The sequence below is a fragment of the Micromys minutus genome (assembly GCF_963924665.1).
Source record: "Micromys minutus genome assembly, chromosome: 15".
Lineage (NCBI taxonomy): Eukaryota > Metazoa > Chordata > Mammalia > Rodentia > Muridae > Micromys > Micromys minutus.
This window is the reverse complement of record NC_137984.1, coordinates 27,251,498-27,268,957: the sequence shown is the minus strand read 5'-3', so window position 1 is coordinate 27,268,957 and position 17,460 is coordinate 27,251,498. Positions and strand designations below refer to the sequence as shown.

At 44.6% G+C, this 17,460-nt stretch overlaps 1 protein-coding gene across 3 annotated transcripts in view; it reads right to left on the bottom strand.

Annotated features, from left to right (window-relative positions):
* Positions 1-223: 223 nt before the first annotated feature.
* Positions 224-17,460, bottom strand: part of TNFSF10 (TNF superfamily member 10) — a 19,111-nt gene continuing 1,874 nt past the window's right edge. The window contains exons 1-5 of one of the 3 annotated variants that reach the window (XM_080929637.1): positions 14,037-17,385; positions 12,233-13,362; positions 9,733-9,775; positions 5,967-6,071; positions 224-5,109 (exon numbers count right to left, since the gene is read on the bottom strand). In XM_080929637.1, the coding sequence (XP_080785763.1) occupies positions 4,664-5,109; positions 5,967-6,071; positions 9,733-9,775; positions 12,233-12,460 (822 nt within the window). In that variant the 5' untranslated portion in view covers positions 12,461-13,362; positions 14,037-17,385 and the 3' untranslated portion in view covers positions 224-4,663. Of the gene's footprint in view, positions 5,110-5,966; positions 6,072-9,732; positions 9,776-12,232; positions 13,363-14,036; positions 17,386-17,460 lie in introns of those variants that run through there. The other 2 variants (XM_080929638.1, XM_080929636.1) reach the window with 2 other exon arrangements.

Sequence of the window (17,460 nt, the reverse complement as noted above, 5' to 3'; positions counted from 1 at the left end):
GCCCTAAGGTGTAAAGAGCAGGTCACAATTTTAAAAGGTAAAAGGAAAGTATAAAACAGTGGAAATAAGAATGATCAGTCTTAATAGACAAAAGATGAGTGTGTCTTACAGGGCAGCTCTCCACGGGCTGAAGAGAGAAGAAAATGCACTGGATGTATTTGCTTTTATTTTGATTAAAGTGAAATGTGAAGGAACATTTTGTGTATTTCAGAGTTTACAAAGTTTAACACTTCCCAGCTCCCCAAATGATATCAATACGTTTGACATAGTCCCCATCCCAATTAATTTTCTTTCTGGCTTCACTGCTATCAACTTGAAAAAAAATAATAAAAGAAAGGAAAAGAAAAATTATCTTTAAGATTTTCATGTCTCACAACTGAAAATATCTATTTAACCCTTTATGTCAAGAATAGGTTAAAAAAAAAAAGCTGGTTAAACAAAATATCTGACATTAATAATAAAAGTGTTTTATGCCAAACTATAGTAAATAGTTAAAATAATACTTGGAAGAAATAGCTAAAATAATACTTGGAAGAAATAGTTAAAATATACTTGGAAGAAAACTACAGAACCGAATTGATTTGCCAGGGGGTCGGGGGGAGTAGCAGCTAAGCAATCGGGCTGGGGAGCCAGTTCAGGGGTAAAAGCAGATGTGGCTCAGGCATGAAAACCTGGGTTCGAATCCTCAGGATCCATGTAAAAAGCCTGCATGGCCATGTGTAAAAGAGTCGGGGCACTGCTGACTGCCAGTAATGGGAGAGACCCTGTCTCCAAGAAAAACAGTCTGTAACAATGGTGTGCGAAGGCCACCGAAGGCCACCGTCTGTAACAGGGCAAAAGCCAAGTTGTGGAGACTCCAGACTTTACAGAGCCCCTCCCTTGGGAGCAAAGAAAATTCAACTTAAATTCTGTTTCACTTAAAAAACGAACAAACAAAACAAAACAACAGCAACCCAAGCAAACAAAAGAGCATATTCCAGATTCTCTCGCAGAAAGCCTGTGATGAAACTCTTTTCAAAATATTATTATGCAAAATCTAGAGGTTATATTTCATGATCTCAGGTGCTGTGTGCATTGATTTGTTACAGAACAGGAAAGCTCGGAACCCCATTCCTCCCTTCTGAACCCCATTCCTCCTTTCTTGTCTATTTATTATAACTAGATCATCTTCAGTAGGGCTTTCAAAGGGCTTTTAAGAAGAAAGACCAGCATGACCTAGAACGCAACAGAAAAGCAGTTAGAACAAGCATGGTGCCTTTAGTTCCAATGCTCTGGAGCCAAAGGCTGGGCGAATCTCTGAGTTCGATGTCTCAAGTTCCAGGATAGTCAAAACTACACTGCCTCTTAAAACCAACCAACCAAATAAACAAAACCTCAGCACCCGGTTCCTCACCGTCAGCCAAAACCTGGAGCCCCATCCAGGTACGTGAGCCTATTGCTTCTCTTTGGCTCCAGTTTCCTATGGTCCCAGGGTAAGCAACCTTTCTTCACTTTTGTTTTTGTTTTTAAACCCGAGAATTTGAAGCTGTTTATACTCAACTTTAAAGAACTTGATTCTGACGAAATTAAGAGAACCTCGCCACCTGGTGGCACTCATGGTGTGTGACAATAAAGTGGCCCCTTTAGGTCTGAAAAAAGGCTTTTGCCTAGACACTTCTTCAAAACAACAGAGCTGACCTTTCTCCCCTGGGAACATTGTCCCTGTGTTTATCCAGGTTCCCAGTCTAATTAAGCCTTAGTGGCAGGTTCGTATTACTCTTCAAGTCAGATGTTTTATGGGGCTGGAACCCAACAAGGAAAGGACAGCCCCTTCCCCTACTCCAAACTGATTTCCTTTTCAAACAAATAAGTATTCATGCCTTTCAAAAAAAGGACTCACGATTGCCCAGAAAGTTATTATTCTAGAATGCTCTCTCTGCTGTTTCTTTCTGCATCATAGGCTTTAGATTCTAGAGAAGAGAGAATATTTAGGTGTGCTTGTTTAAGCAAGTCATGGAGTTTAATGTTGCACATGAATTAAATCTTAGAGCATCTAGTGATTTGTCTGAGTATGTTGCATTCTTAAATATTTAATTTCTAAATCACAGCATTTGACATTTTGGCAAAATGTCCTGCAAGCTGCCTGCTAATTACTTGAAAAAAAACTTAAAATGCACACACCAAAGATCTCTGAGCACCACCCCAAGATTCCGATCCTGTTGGACCATGGTTGACTCCAGGCATGGGCATTATAAAATGTTCCACAGGCAATTCCAGTATAGAATATACGGGAATAGCAAACAAAAAATGTGTGTTCTCAACACAAAAATTAGAGCTCAGACAGCATTTCCTTCGCCAGCCTAGCAGATGAGAGGAAGTGCTGTGAGTTTTCCCTTCAGTGATGACTTGGGGACCAGGGGTTAAAATAACACTCAATTGTTTCTGCCATCTAAGACATTAAGGCTGTGGTGATGCTCAGTGTGGGGCACATGCCTACTGGGAGCAAGACCCTGGGTTTAGTTCTCAGCCCTGCCTCCTCCCAAAGTTACCAGACCCTCTTTAGGACTCAGAACGTGAAGACCAGACAGAAGGTCATTTGGTTTGTAGTGGCAGGTAACAGAGCAATCTGGTGGTCGGATGTTATTATGGTCACTCCGTGTGCAGTGCACAGTGTTTTTATTATTTTTAACTATTTTTGTATGTCCTGCTTACTTTATTGTTAGTGTTTTTAGTTAGTGTGCAAAATAATGGATTTCTTTTGACACCTTCATATTTGTCATATGATGCCTTCCACTCTCCTGTTCCTCTCCCTTCCTCCAACTGGTACCCTTCCTCCCATCAATGTGCACGTGTGTGTGTGTGTGTGTGTGTGTGTGTGTGTGTGTGTGTGTGTGTGCCTGTGTGTGTGTTTGTGAGCTACTGCTCCTGTGTGAAGGTCAGAGGACGTCTTGTAGGAGTGGTGTCTCTCCTTCTGCTGTGGAAGTCTCAAGGATCAAATTCAGGTTGCTCAGATTTTTGGCAAGAGCCTTTGCCTTCCATCTTGAGCTTTCAGATGCTAATAGTCTAGTGAGAGGAAGCAAGCTTTAAAGTGGTAGCTGGGACTGTTTGCTAGTTTGTCATAGCTGGAATCATAAAAAAAAAAAATAAGAAGGAGTATCTGAAGTGGTAGCTAGCCATACTCTTACATTCAAATAAACTTTTTAAAAAACATATTTATTTTTGTGTATGGATATTTTTTCAGAATTCGTTGCCTGTGTACCATGTGCACAGGTTGCCTGCAAAGGCCAGAAAATCAGATCCCTTGGAACTGGAGTTGCAGCTGTTAAATATCTCATCGGGGCTGAGAACTGAACCTGGGTCCTCTGCAAGAGCAGCCAGTGCTATTTTTCTCTGTGCCATCTCCCCAGGTCCCCAATAAGCTTAACAAGTGTTTCATTAAAACACGTCATAAGGGCTCGTTTGGAGGAGTCGTCGCTCTTTGGTTTTAGTCAGTTTTGTGTTATTCTAATGAAACTCCAGGCACCAACACTAAAAAGAACATGTGTTTAACGTCTTGGCAGGTGGCATGGACAGATGTAAGAGCCGGAGGACTGGCTTGACAGCCATCTTCTGGGCAAGGCAGTCATATTGAACCTAGTTCAAACTTGATCCTGAAAATCAAGGCAAATTCTTTGCTGAACATTGCATACTTCTAGAATCTAGGGACAGAGAGTAAATTTTCTGTTCAGAAAAGGAAGGAATGGGGCTGGGACAAAGCTTAGTGGCTGAATGTACAAGAAGCCTACTTCTACATCAAACAGGCAGGGTGGCACGTGCTCAGCAAATCCTGGAGGCAGGAGGTTGCACAGTCTTCGATCACCCTTGACCACATATTGAATTTGAGGCCAGCCTGGAATATATGATGCTCTGTCTCAAAACTGGCACACACGCAAAGGATGTCTGGGATCATATCAAGAAGGGAGGCACCAAAGACCTAGACCCACAGGGCAAGATCTCCTCAAACTCTACATCTGGCACCCAGGGCATTCAATGGCAGGACCTGTGCTCCAGCAGGCTGGGGCACCCCTGCTGTAATGATTCTGTGGACCTCTTTCTTGGGTTGCCCCCAGTCATTGCCTGAAGATTTCATACATTCTTTGGGCCAGTTACCCACTGATGACGGGACATAATGTTATCATGTACAGAGTTCAGACTTGAGAAGCATATGTCAGGTTACCATAAGAACAGTCATACACACACACATACAGACACACACACACAATGTTATAGGTGAGATATTTTGTGATTTTTATGCTGACCTGCATTCATAGCTATTCTGCTGAGCACACGGCCCTTGAGCACTGGGTTTTACACCCCTAGACCAGCTAACAAAGGTGAAAACTCTCAATTGTTGCATAAATATTTAGAGACTGATATCTTCTCTATCTCTGCAAACTGGTACCGGGCGGATCATTGAAAGGCTCTCCTCATTTGGGGAGATAAAGCAAGTCCCTCGATGAAACACTGGAGATGTCTGTAGCTGGGCTTTGGGCCCTCGCTGCTGTGTCCCAGATGCCTTTCTCTATCTCATTTGTCCAGAGGTTTCCGCAGCCAGGCCATTCCGTGCCCAGTTCAGTCTCTTTCCGGGCATGCCTTCCTCCTAGATTACCGGGTCTTTTAGGACTGTTTGATCTTTGTGGGTCGTTTAGTTAATTAAAAAGGCTCCAAAAAAACTGGCTTCTTGATCCAGGTCCACCAAATGCTCATTCGTCACAGAAACAAAAATCCTGTCATTTTCTTTGAGCTCGAACAGTCCCCCCTGATAGATGGAGTACAGTCCGTACTCGGAATCTCTGGACCAGCAGCTGTTTCTGGCGCTCTTCATCAACATGATGGGATCTGGGTAGCTGGTGAGTTTGTAGATGTACTGTACCATCTGTTTGGCTCTCCCTTTGTCTTTTGAGATGGCCTTGGAAGTGGCTTCTTCCTCCTGAAACCGGAAGTACGTTTGGGCGTAGATGTAGTACAAGCCTTGCTGCTGGATGACCAGCTCTCCGTTTCTCAAGAGCACATGGTTGAGAAATGAATGCCCTTTCCGAGAGGACTCCCATGATTCTATCTTCTGGCCCAAGGTCTTTCCGTCTTTGGAGACTGCATGGAAAACGAAAGAAACAGTTAGCAGGAGGAAGTTTACACCTCAGCTACTCAACACAGTCTCTTCATTGGGCTTGCACACAAAATCCCATCCAAAATCCAATCCAAAATCCAACTTCAACTTCTTACACTTTTCATCTGACATGAACTATCAAGGGTAGTCATATGAAAATTGGGTGGCTCATGAATCATTTTGACCTGCTTGCCAGCTATCACACACACACACACACACACACACACACACACCAAAGGCTCAAGGTTCGCTGTGGTTTAGAAGTGTCCCTGTGGTGGGAGGTCCTCGTGCCTTGTGTGAAGATCAATGCTGTGGATTAGATTGTGGTGAGGGCAAATGCTGTGTTATCCAAGTTTTGAGAAGGAAGAGTTTTAGATACAAGAAGAGGAGGAGAAAGGGAGGGAAGGAAGGAGGAAATTCTATGATTAATAAAGTCTAAGTGTAGAGGTGGCTGGCATCCCAGCCCTTAGGAGCTTGAGACAGGAAAATCTGGAGTTCTGAAACCAGCCTAGACTCCATGAACCACTGTTTCTAGGGAAGAGGGGAGGAGAAGATGCAAAAAGCAGTATCAGCAGCAACAAAAGTGGCCCGGTGGGCTGTAGCGTCTCTCACACGCATGCGCACTTTTCCTGGGGCCAGCTAAACTTCCTATGGCAGAGTTAGCAAGTTCCTCCTGTGTCTTACAGTCGTCGCCTGAGACTGCATCACTACTGAGGTCATAGAGATCGTTCAGATGGAAGTTAAACTAATTTCCACAACGCCAGAGCCTCGTCAAAGTCTCATCATCCCCGTGCCCCCCCTCCCCGCTGCCAGCCCCCGACCCCAGCCCTCGTGATCTTACTTGGAATTAAGGCTGAGTTGCTTTTCCGAGTCATCCCGGTAATGTGAGCTGCTACTCTCTGAGGTCTTCCACCTCCGGGCAAGGGAGGCATACTTAGCTGCTTTTCTAAAAGACATACGACAGAAAAACATCAGCACTTGTCAAAATATGTCTCAAATGCACTGTCCAGCTCACACCGTTGTGTCTGACCAGGCATCCTGAGCACAGGGTCTTCCTGAACGGATCCTGTGGTCTCGTAAAACAGCCCAAATAGCGGGGCTGAAGAACTGGCTGCTCTTCCAGGAGACCTGGGTTTGAGCCCTCCACCCACATGACTGCTTACACTCTCTATAACTCAGTGCCGGGGCAAACAAGAGGTTCTGGGTCTAGATTCTTTGCACCCACCTAAAAACTCAAGCATGCACATATGCTGTATCCCCAGGAGACGGCCATGGGGAAGATTTGGATGGAAACAAGGGGAGAGATGGGGTTATCTAGCCGCCATATTAACCCTGGGTCTCTCTGTGAGAGACCTTATCTAAAGGGAACAGGCAGAAGCTCTTAAAAAAAAGAAACATGACAACCTCTTCTAACCTCCAAAGTGTGCATACAGGCACACACCTATGCATATACATGTGCACATGCATAATATAAATCTTATACAATAATGTCTTTCTAAAATTAGCTTTAAATCCATATTCCTGCCTCTGTTTGGTTAAGATAAATTATATTCTATCAACAAACAAATATTGGCAAGGACAAGAAATTATGCCACATTATGCAGAGCAATATAGATTAACCATGGATTCTGCTGAAGTCCTCAAGGAACTTACTATATTTCATGAGATATGCCAATTGGAAAATAAAATAACTATTTGTGGGAAGTGGAGGTAAGGGGTAACCCCTAAGCAGAGGAAGGACAGAATCCTAGTTATTGGAGGGCTGAAGTTAGCGGAGGCTTTGCTGAGGAGATGTTGTTAAGAACTTTCCCCTGTAAGTTGAAGGGGTCATCACATTCTATTCCAGGCACCCTCTAAGAGACAAGAAGAAAAGTCACAAATAGTCAAGAAACAGAGGTGTGCAGATAAGTAAGGCACAGATTGTCAGGCTTTGGGTCTGTCATGATAGGAGAGAGTTTCCAGAGAGCTAAAGCCAATGCCCAGGGCAGAAGAAAGAGGTGCAGGTTGAACAAAGTACAAAAGACACCGAAGGGGTAAAGAAATGTTTCAAGGTCTGGTTTGATTGGCAGCGGGACAGAGGTCAGAGGTTGCTAGGCAGGCTATGAGTTCAAACCCAGTGGTCCATCCTCTCAGGCGAGAGCTTTAGAAGCAAAAGCAGGCAACACGTTTTCATAGGTAGACAGTGAATGAGAAAGGAGAAACCATTTCTGTGTATCTGGTATTGGTTATAAATCACTATTCATGTTGTTCTTGTTATCTTAGGAAGCCCCACTTTTCTTCTCAAAGCAAAACTTCCCCCCTGAGCTTTGAAGAAACATGATAGTCTGTACATGGTTCTGAAATGAGCGTGGTAGGATGCAGAGATGAATGGAGGGGTGGTGTGGGTACACGTGGAGGATGCGTGCAGCACGTGTCTACGTGCAGCGGTCAAAGGAGGATGTTGGGTGTCTTGCTCTGTCTAACTCTCCGATTTAGAGCCGGAAGCCTTGCTGGCTGCCGATCTCTTCTCCTCAACGCTCCGATAATAGACATGTGAGAACCTTCTCACCTCAGTCTAAACGGTGCTCACAGCAAGCACTGGGAAGTGGGGGGGGCCCTTCTACGCTGCAGGCGGAAATTTGGAATAGTCCAGCCCAATAGGGAAGCAAGTATGGAGGCCCTGAACACGCTAAGCATTAATCTTTCTGCATGACCTCGTGTGTGTGTGTGTGTGTGTGTGTGTGTGTGTGTGTGTGTGTGTGCGTGTGTGAGTGAGTGTGTGTTTGTGTGCGCATGCTTATTCTACAGTATGCTTGTGGAGGCCAGAGGACAACTTTTTGAAATGACTCATCATGAACATTCTGTCATTCAACTCATATTGTCAGCTCCTTTATCAGCTGACCAATCCTGTCGGCCCTAACTGTAGTGGTCTTGATCGGCTGACCAATCCCGTCGGCCCTAACTGTAGTGGTCTTGACCGGCAGCTACTTTATTCTGGGGCTTGAAAAGCATCAGCCCTGACCTCCTGGCCTTCAGGGTTTCTGCTAAGAGGCCAGCAGTTACTCTGATAGCTTGACCTTTGTGAGTAACTTGGCACCTCCTTCTTATGGCTTTCAGAATTCTGTTTTTAAATAGACATATCCAGTTTGCATTTGAGATCATTCCGAAGCTATCAAAAAACCTGGATTTAAGAACAAAAATCTGAACCTTTAATTTTCTTATTATACATATGTTTTCACGGGGCAATGGTTCTGTCTTCCATAAGAACATTGTCATGCAAGTGCACACAACACACTGAGCAGATTCCCCATCCCCCTGCCTCCTTCCTACCTCCCACCTCCTGTTGGTTCCTTCCATACATAGTTCCATTTCTTTTTTCATGTCATATGTGTGTGTATACATCATTGTGTGTATTTATATAAACTCTGGGATCTACGCATAAGAGAAATCACACAATAGTTGTCTTTCTGAGAGGGGTTTGGTTCACTTAATATCTCTTCTTGCATCCATTTTCTCACAGTGATATAATTCCATTCTTTACAGTTGAGGAAGTTCCACTGTGTGTATGCCATATTTTGTCTTCTATTCCTCTCTCATGGGACACATAAATTGGTGCCACCTTTACCTGTTTTAAATAGAGCCGCACTAAGTGTCCATATGCCAGTGTCTCTGTGGTATCTTGATTTAGTGTTCTTCATGTACACTGGGTCATGTGGAAGATTTGTTATTGGTGTTTTCGGGGCCACCATGCTTGTTTCTATATTGCCTGGACTGTTCTGCATCTCCACCAGCAGTGTAGAAGGCCCCGCACCTTCACCAGCGCTTGCTCTAAGTACCATTTTGACCAGGGTGAGATAAAATGTCAGTGTCTTAATTTCTATTTCTCTAATGGCTAGTGAGGATGAACATGTATTTCCAGTGTTACTGGAAATTGTACTTCGTCTTTTGAGAACTGTCTGTTCATTGACGGAGCAGGCCATATGAGTTCCTGAGTGCTCCGAGGTTTTTCGTGCATTCTAGATATTAACCCTCTGTGAGCCAAAGAGCCAGGACAGAGTGGGGGTGGGGGGCAGGAGAGCCAATGTGTCTGAGTAAAGGCACAGTGAGAGCTGGGGTAAAGAAAAGGCTGCTGAGTGTTAACAGGATGCTGAGTGTTAACAGGATGCTAGACATGAGTAGGAAGCAGAGATGAGATCATGGGTAGATAGAGTTTGCTGGGGAAGAACCGACACACTGAGGGGTTTGGGGTGAAGAAAAGCATTGTGGTCAGAGGCAGAGAAGATGGGTAGGTTTTAAAGAATTTTATCTATTTTACTTCCTGCCAAGTCCTAGATAATACTTAAGATGGTCTATTAATAGCAAAATAATTAAATCAGTGAAGAAAATGAAGTAGAAGGCAAGTTCATAGGAGGGAAGGAAAAGATAAAGAAGGAGTGAAGTCCTGGCCATGAAGAGGCCGTGAGGTTAATCCCAAGCTTTCCTCAGTATGAAGACAGAGAGACGAGGAGCAGCTTAGGATAGTGAGGAGTAGCGGTCCTGACTGCTGTGCATTCTGGGAGCAAGGAGACTGCAGAGCTAGTCAGCTGTGACATGGGCAGTAGAAAATAGAAATAACGAAATATTACTACCTGGAACTGTAGAAATGGTCTCCTCAAAGGTTCTCAAAGTCACCTACAAATAGCATTGGATAAGAACGTTAATGCCCCTAAAATGTAACAGAATACACATGCTTCTAGATTTTCACTCTGACCTGGAACAGGACACTTCTACCATGACATCAATGCAGAAGAACTTCTTTCATCTAAGAAGAGGAGTTTGTGGGAGATCTGGGATGGATCCTGAGATACCATGATCAAAGGACAATCTGAAAGCTCTGATTGACACTTGGAGCAGCTAAGAAGGAAGGGCTCAGGTACTGCTTAAGTCAGCCATGTCTCCGGGGCTCCATGAAGCTGATGATAACCATGTTCCTTCTTTCTGTGTGAACATGTGTGTGTGTGTGTGTGGCAAAGCCCGGCATCTGAAGTGATTATGTAGACCTCACCCATGCCCACAGATATGCTCACTCTGTCTGACTTGGTGCCACCATGCTATTCTCTACTTTTGATAATGCTAAGTTCATGCTCAAAGAAATGGTACCAAAGTCCCATACCTTGCTAAACATCTGGCGATACCCTCCCACCCCACCCCCACTTTTGTAGTAACCAATGGAGAAAATTGGTGCAAAATAAAAAGAACACTGAGACTTTCTATTTAGGGAGTAGAGCCTACTTTGAGTCATTTTGACTTCTGAGCCCCCCTCTACTCATCCCTGTTACTCTCAGGATCTGTGTCATCTTTGACTCTTCACTGCAAATGTCAGAAGCACAGCAGCTGTGTCCTACACCATAAAGTGGAAGTTTTCTGTCTGTCCTCTGCTTCAAGGAGTAAGGTGGGCTTGGACACTCACGTCTCTTTTCTGTTTATCTTTCTTTCTCTTATTCTAGGGCAAAACAAAAAGGGAGAAAGGAGGAGGAGGGGAAAGGAAAAGGAGGAGATGGAGGAAGGAAAAGAAAGGGAGGTAAGGATCAAGGGAAGAAGAAAGCAAGTGACAGGGGAAGGGTGTTCTCTAGGAGTGACTAGGCGCAGGTCAGGTGACCAGGAGTCAAGGTTTTTCTCTGCTCCTTAAGAAGGCTTAAGTTCCTTAGCTGATCTGACCTGTGATGCCTTTATCTGTCTGAAAATATGTCTTTAAGAAGCATAATAATGATTCCTTCCTGGAGAGCTGCTCTAAAAACACAGAGGGAAACTGCTCAAAATGAGTAGACAACTATAGGAAATAGAGGGCTCGGTGTGCCTGAAATTCCTCTCACACACTCTCACCCACCTGCCCGATATCTTCGGCTTCTCTGGTCCTCTCTGCCCTGGCTTTCCAGGGTGAGTCTGGGAGGAGAGGGAATTAGAGAAGGAGTGGCAGAAAAATCTATTGCCAATAATTTCTTTACATTGTCTCCTTGGTTGGCTCTTGCACCTCAGCCTCCAGACTGCTCCCTAGTTCAAGTCTCTCTTCCTGATGGCTCACTGAACCCCTTAAGCCAAAAGCTTTGGAAATCCCAAATCTGAGCTTCCTTCACACCTGTCCAAAGCCTGGGCTTTTCCTTCACAGCTGCTTCTGCACAACTCATTGTTGGCAATGGCGCCCAGACAGGAAGTGTTCACACAGCTGAAAGGCCAGTTCATTTGACACAGAAGCCACATTCCAGATGCTGTCCGGAGTTCACTGTAAATACTGCTCAAGTCGCCCACTGGAGCCCTTATGGTCAGGACAATACTGTTTCCTTGGACAAAACAATGGTCTCCCAAATATGTCTGACATAAAGCATCCATCCTCCCACACTGAGATTTCCGACTCCATCCTTAGACAGTGATCTCATATATGGGGCCTCTTTGTTTGTGAAGTATTTTTAATATCGGTGCCTTCATCTGACCTTTTCAGAAAGGCAGAAAGCAAATATTTGTAAATGCCATCTTATAAGAAAGAAGCAGGCAGAGAAGGGACTGATTTGACTTAATCTAAAAGTAAAATCAGTTAACTACATTCGGCGAAACGAACCGTTGGCCACACGAGCTTTCTGCCAGAGATCCCAGCAAAGCAACTTCCGTAGGCAGATGCATTGTCCTAACTTGTCATCTGTTGACAGTGAATTAAGATAACCTCATCTTCATTTCCTCAAAGTATCTCTTGTTCCCTTGCCCCATTTCTTCTTCTTTACGTGCGCGCAAAAAAAAAAAAAAAAAAAAAAAAAAAGTATATTTAATTTTTAGAGCTCAGCCATGTGGGAAGAAGAGAAAGCCTCGTCATCTGGGCCTCTTTCATCGTCTGAATGATAACAAACAAACGAATGGAGAAACCACTAGGCGACCTTGCGCGCATGCCCTGTCTGTGTCAGCGTTCCCAGAGTAAATGCAAAGGTTAACCTACAGGAGGCGCTGTCTACAGTCAGCCAGGGCAGACAAAACACCACGTTGCCCGGGAATCACTTAAGCACCCTGGGAATTTGTCAAGTACAGATTACCGGGTCTGCACATCTGAAGGTCTGCAAATTCTTTCTCCTCTGACCTCTTGTTCTTGCTGTTTTGACTACCTACCTCTTCAATGAGCTGATACAGTTGCCTCTTAGCCTGCAAGCAGGGTCTCTTCAAGAACTCTTCCTCGGTGGAGTCCCAGAAATCCCCGTCTTCCTTTGAGAAGCAAGCTAGTCCGATCTTGGAGTAATTGTCCTGCAGCTGGATGGAGACAGGATATAACTGTGTGGTGAACTCATGCTTTTCCTCTTTACCCGTTTGGAAGCTAAAAAAACAGGAAGTGATGGGCATTTGAGAGGAGTGTGAGCATCGTGGGCCATTTGTGGTTTAAACAGTAAGCATCTTGATGTGGTGGCAGGCGTAGGAATAGACCGGGCGTCCTGGACCACAGTGCTCTCCTCTGCCCACCTCTTGAAACCTGTGTCTTTCTTACTTTCCCTCCTATGCTCATGTTTCTCACTAGACCTTTGTGGTGATGACTAAGGTTCCTTCCAGCTCTAAGATAGTACGGCTCTCCCTCCAAAGCTGGAAACCTGCTTGTGCACAAAGCAGGGAGTAGAACCCACTTAAATGCCCACGTCCTTAACAAAAAGCAACCGACACTCTGGTGAATGGTAGTAGGTGTTCAGCCTCTAACCACAGCTCCTGCAGCTGAGTAGACTGTAGTTAATGGCGTTGTTTTGACTCTGGATGGACTCATGGTGCCACTAGAAAACTGTATCCTGACTCACTAGCTGTTCTCAAAGCCTAGGGACTGATCTAAGGAGACTTCAAGCACCACTGGAGGTATTTTGTTATGTCAGGAAGCCAATATTTATAGTAGAGTTGCCACCAAAGTCCTTACCCTTACCAGTGATCAGTCCTTAGTATTATAACCCCCATTCCTACCACATGGCTGCCAGGGACCAGCCATAACATGCTTATTACCTCAGGTTATTACCAAATCAGGGGGGGGGGGAGGAGTAAGAAGGACAAGGATGAAGAGGTCCTTGCAATTCGTTTTTTCTTCTTTCCCCTTTGGTTTCGTTGTCCTCACAGCTTGGATATACAACCTGTTATTTCTCAGTGCCTGTTGACATACGCCTGTAAACTCAGCCAGCTCGGAGACTGAATCAGAAGACTCACAAGTTGAAGACTTGTCTAAGCCACAGAGTAAGTTCAAGGCCAGCCTGTACGAATCCATCAGACCCTTTCTTAAAACCAAACAGAAGGAAACAAGAGTAGAGCTGGGGTGTAGGTCACTGGTAGAGTGCTTGCCCATTATTCGTGAAGCCCTTGGGTTCCATCCCTGTCACTGCTGATTAAAAACATCTGTTGATTTGCCTTTAACGGGAGTAAGTTTTGAACGAGCTAGGCTCAAACTCACAGGTATCCACTTGCCTCCTCCGCCTTCTGAGTGCCTTCATGCCTGACCTAAATGTGTTGCTTTTATCTATTATTTAAATTTAGCGTCCTGCAAAGTTTGGGGTGGTAGTAAATTTAAGAACTCATCCCCTTCCTATAGAAAAACCATCTATTGATTGATTGTGTGAGTGAGTGAGTCAGATCCTCATATGGTTCAGACTAGCTTCCCACTTCCTTGATAACCAAGGACAGCCATGAGTTTCTGATTCTCCTGTTTCCCTCCTCCCAGGCTCTAGGATGACTGTATCCAACAGCTCTCTTGTGTTATGTATGTGGTGCTACGGATTGAAGCAGAGCTTTGTGCTTGCTGGGCAAGCATTCTATGATCTGCCAGCACCAAAAACATCTTATTTAAAAAAATAAGCCCATTATTCATGCAAGGTTCTGTCCAGAATCACATAGCTCTATACCCAGTAATGTGCCTCCAAGCAAAACTATAAACCCAACTTAATGAATTACCAACCATTCACCGTTTACACTGAATGAGCAGCCTCAGGACCTTGGTAGCTCATTGGGACACTGATGCCCTCAGAAGGGGAACTTCGTCTCCTTCTTTCCCAGCAGCGGTTTATCTCAACAAGAAAAGGTTGAGAGCCAGGAAGGTTAGGGTCCAGGGCAGGAAGGAGCTGCTGTTGTTGCTGTGGTCATTCCAAGAGGGTGTCTAAGTGTCCTCTTGCAACTGCGGTGGAGTCTGAGAAAGACAAAGTACCTTGGGAGAGTAGAGTAAGTTAGCCCAGCTCGAATTAAACAGCTGGCTGGTGTCCAGTATACCTTCTGGGAATTTGCAGAGACATTTTTCAAGAGGTGGGAGGGGAAATCTGGATTGGGTGGGCTTCTGAGAAGGTCTGCCAGTTAATGTGATTGAGTTCCTACACAAATGGGTGGGGGTGACTCAATAGTAGAAGTAGAATAAACTAGAAGCTTAGGGAAGCCTCAAGAAAGGATTCAGAACTCAGAAAACATGGGAAAGTAAAGGACATTTTCATAAAGGTAAAAAAAAAATCAAATTCTCTTCCCAGCTAATAATCTAAACAAAACAAAAACAAAAAAGAACAAACAAAACCCCCAAAATACTAAACTGAAAACAATAGTGTCACATCCATCTAACTCCTGGCTAACCTTCTGTGCACAGGGTTGGGACCAGACTGTATGCAGGACCACGGATATTTTCTCTTAAGATTATGTGGAAATGCCATGCCTTTGAAATCTAACGGCATAGCTCAGTGTTGGAGCCCGTGCCTTGCTTCCCCAGTTCCTGGTCTTAGAACTGCAGACTTCTAAGAAACCATATATGACAGCTTAAACCATTTTTTATAATATTCACTATAGAAATTTGGAAAATGTATAAAATTTGAAAAAGGAAGGTCCCCTTCATCCTACCATCTTGAGCTCACAACTATCAATTCTCTGATGTTGGCCTTACTAGGTATTTGTGTGAATAAACAGTGATTTCTGGACAGAAGAAATGCAGAGGGGAAACTCCAGCCCCCACTTCTTGTTCACATTTTGCACCTATAGGTGTGAAACCAGTGCTGGCCACACAGTGCCTGCAGATTTTCCACTGAGGTCATTCTGGAAACAACCTCTACCTCCTCTCTCCCTCTACAGCCTTACTTCACCCCATCTTTTCTGCCTCAAGAACAATGCCCCAGTAAAGAGACACTAAGCTTTATTTGAAATTGCTGGATTTTTAGCAGAATTTTGAAAACCTTAATTATACAACTGGACTGCAGGAGTCAACAGCAGATTGGGTGAATCTTAGTGTGAGGCCACCTTGTCACGTGTACCAGTTGATGGACCACCTGTGCATGGAGACACAGACTCACTCTGTCTACGCTATAGAGTTAACGAACCTTAGTGCGTGCTGCCACAATCTCCTACCTCTTATGTAAGCTTACGGCTGAAAAGTAGTAATAGCTAGACCCTTTTTCTCAGGGAATATACAAACTTGGGGCAAGCGAAATGACTCGGGGGACCAAAGTATTTACAAACCAACCTTATGACCTGAATTCAATCCCCAAGACCAACATGGTAGAAAAAAAAAACAAACTAAACTAACTCTTCCAAGTTGTCCTTCAATACTCCCACGTGACACATGTCTCCCCCCCAACAAACACACATACATATACAAATAAATAAGTAAATAAAGCTAATTTTTATAGAAAGAAATATATAAACTTGGGATACAGAGACAACTCAGTCAAACTTGTGAACGTGAAATCCATCTTCAGAGCCCACATAAAGAAAGTCAGGTGTAAGCCAGGCGATGGTGGCGCACGAATCTCATCCCAGCAGCACTCGGGAGGCAGATGTGGGCAGATCTCTCGAGTTTAAGGTCAGACTGGTGTACAAAGCAAGTTCCAGGACAGCCATGGCTACACAGAATAAATCTCACTCAAAAAAAAAAAAAAAAAAAAAAAGGAGGAGGAGGAGAAGGAGAGGAGAAGAAGAAGGAGGAGGAGGAGGAGACGGAGGAGAAGGATGAGGAGGAGGAGGAGAAGGAAGAGGAGAAGGAGGAGGAGGAGGAGGAGGAGAAGAAGGAGAGGAGGAGGAGGAGGAGGAGGAGGAGGAGGAGGAGGAGGCAGGCCTGGAGGAATGTGTCTGGAGTCCCAGTGCAAAAGGAGAGAGCTTGGGGTTGGCCCCTGAGAGACTACTAGGTGAGTTCCAAGTTAATAAGAGAACCTAACCTGTCTCAGACAATAAAAGGGAGGACGGAAAAGAAGAGAAAACAAAAGAAAAAGAAAAAAGATAGATAGCATTCAGTAAATGACATCAGAGGTCATCTCTGCCTCACATATGCATGTTTGCTGGCATGCACACACACACACACACACACACAGAGAGAGAGAGAGAGAGAGAGAGAGAGAGAGAGAGAGAGAGAGAGAGAGAGACAGACAGACAGACAGAGAAGAGAAGAGAAAGAGAAATTCTTGATCAGCATGACCTACAATAAAGAAGTTATTGTTAGCCATAATTTTCATAATTATTTTCAAATAAAAAGGAGTGTTTGCCTCATCCACTTGGAAAAATTCCGAGCTAATTGGGACAATCATATTCCCACCCCACAGGACATGCAAGCAGCACTGCCCCAGCAGACCACGGCTGTCTAGGAATTCTGCACAGCTCATTTTCCTGGAGACTCTCCCTTGCCATGTACTTCCAAACAAAACATCAGGTCGGATGCTGCTCGGTGCAGATTCTGTGGGTGTCGGAGGGGTTGAGGGAGCAGTGCCTGACACCCACAGCCCAGGGATCCAGCCCTACCTTGGCTCCAAAGCCCTGAGCGTGCATAATTCATTTCTCCATCAGGTCCTAGACAAGGGGGCATTCAATGTCCCTTCCACTCCTCAGGTCTCCGGAACATATGTCAACCCGATTTACCCATTATGGATGTCAGCAACCTAAAGCAGAGTTGGTTTTTACTCTTATCATTTTGACATTCCTAGTACCAGGGGCTTTTCTGCGTTTGTATCTAGTTTCCTCCTGCCATAAAGTCCAACTGTTTTCTCTGAGGAATTAAATCCTGATTACAGACTGCTGGCCAAGACAAGCCTGATCTGAGGGAAAGGCGGAAAGCCAGGTCGCTGTGTTCACACTGTTGTCAACACAGGAACTCCGCAGGCTTAAAACAATGTGTACTCCTTTAAAAAACTAAAATAAGCAAGTGTGTGTGTGTGTGTGTGTGTGTGTGTGTGTGTGTGTGTGTGTGTGTGTGTAAAAAGACAGAGACAGAGAGACAGAGAGAAATGCAGGATCTCTCACTGGGGTCTGGAGTTCACCAGTAAGACTAGATAGACCTTCAGTCAGCAAGCCACAGGGATTTTTCAGTCTTCTCCCCAGCACTGGGATTACAGGTGCATGCTGGGTAATCAGGATCCAACTTGGGT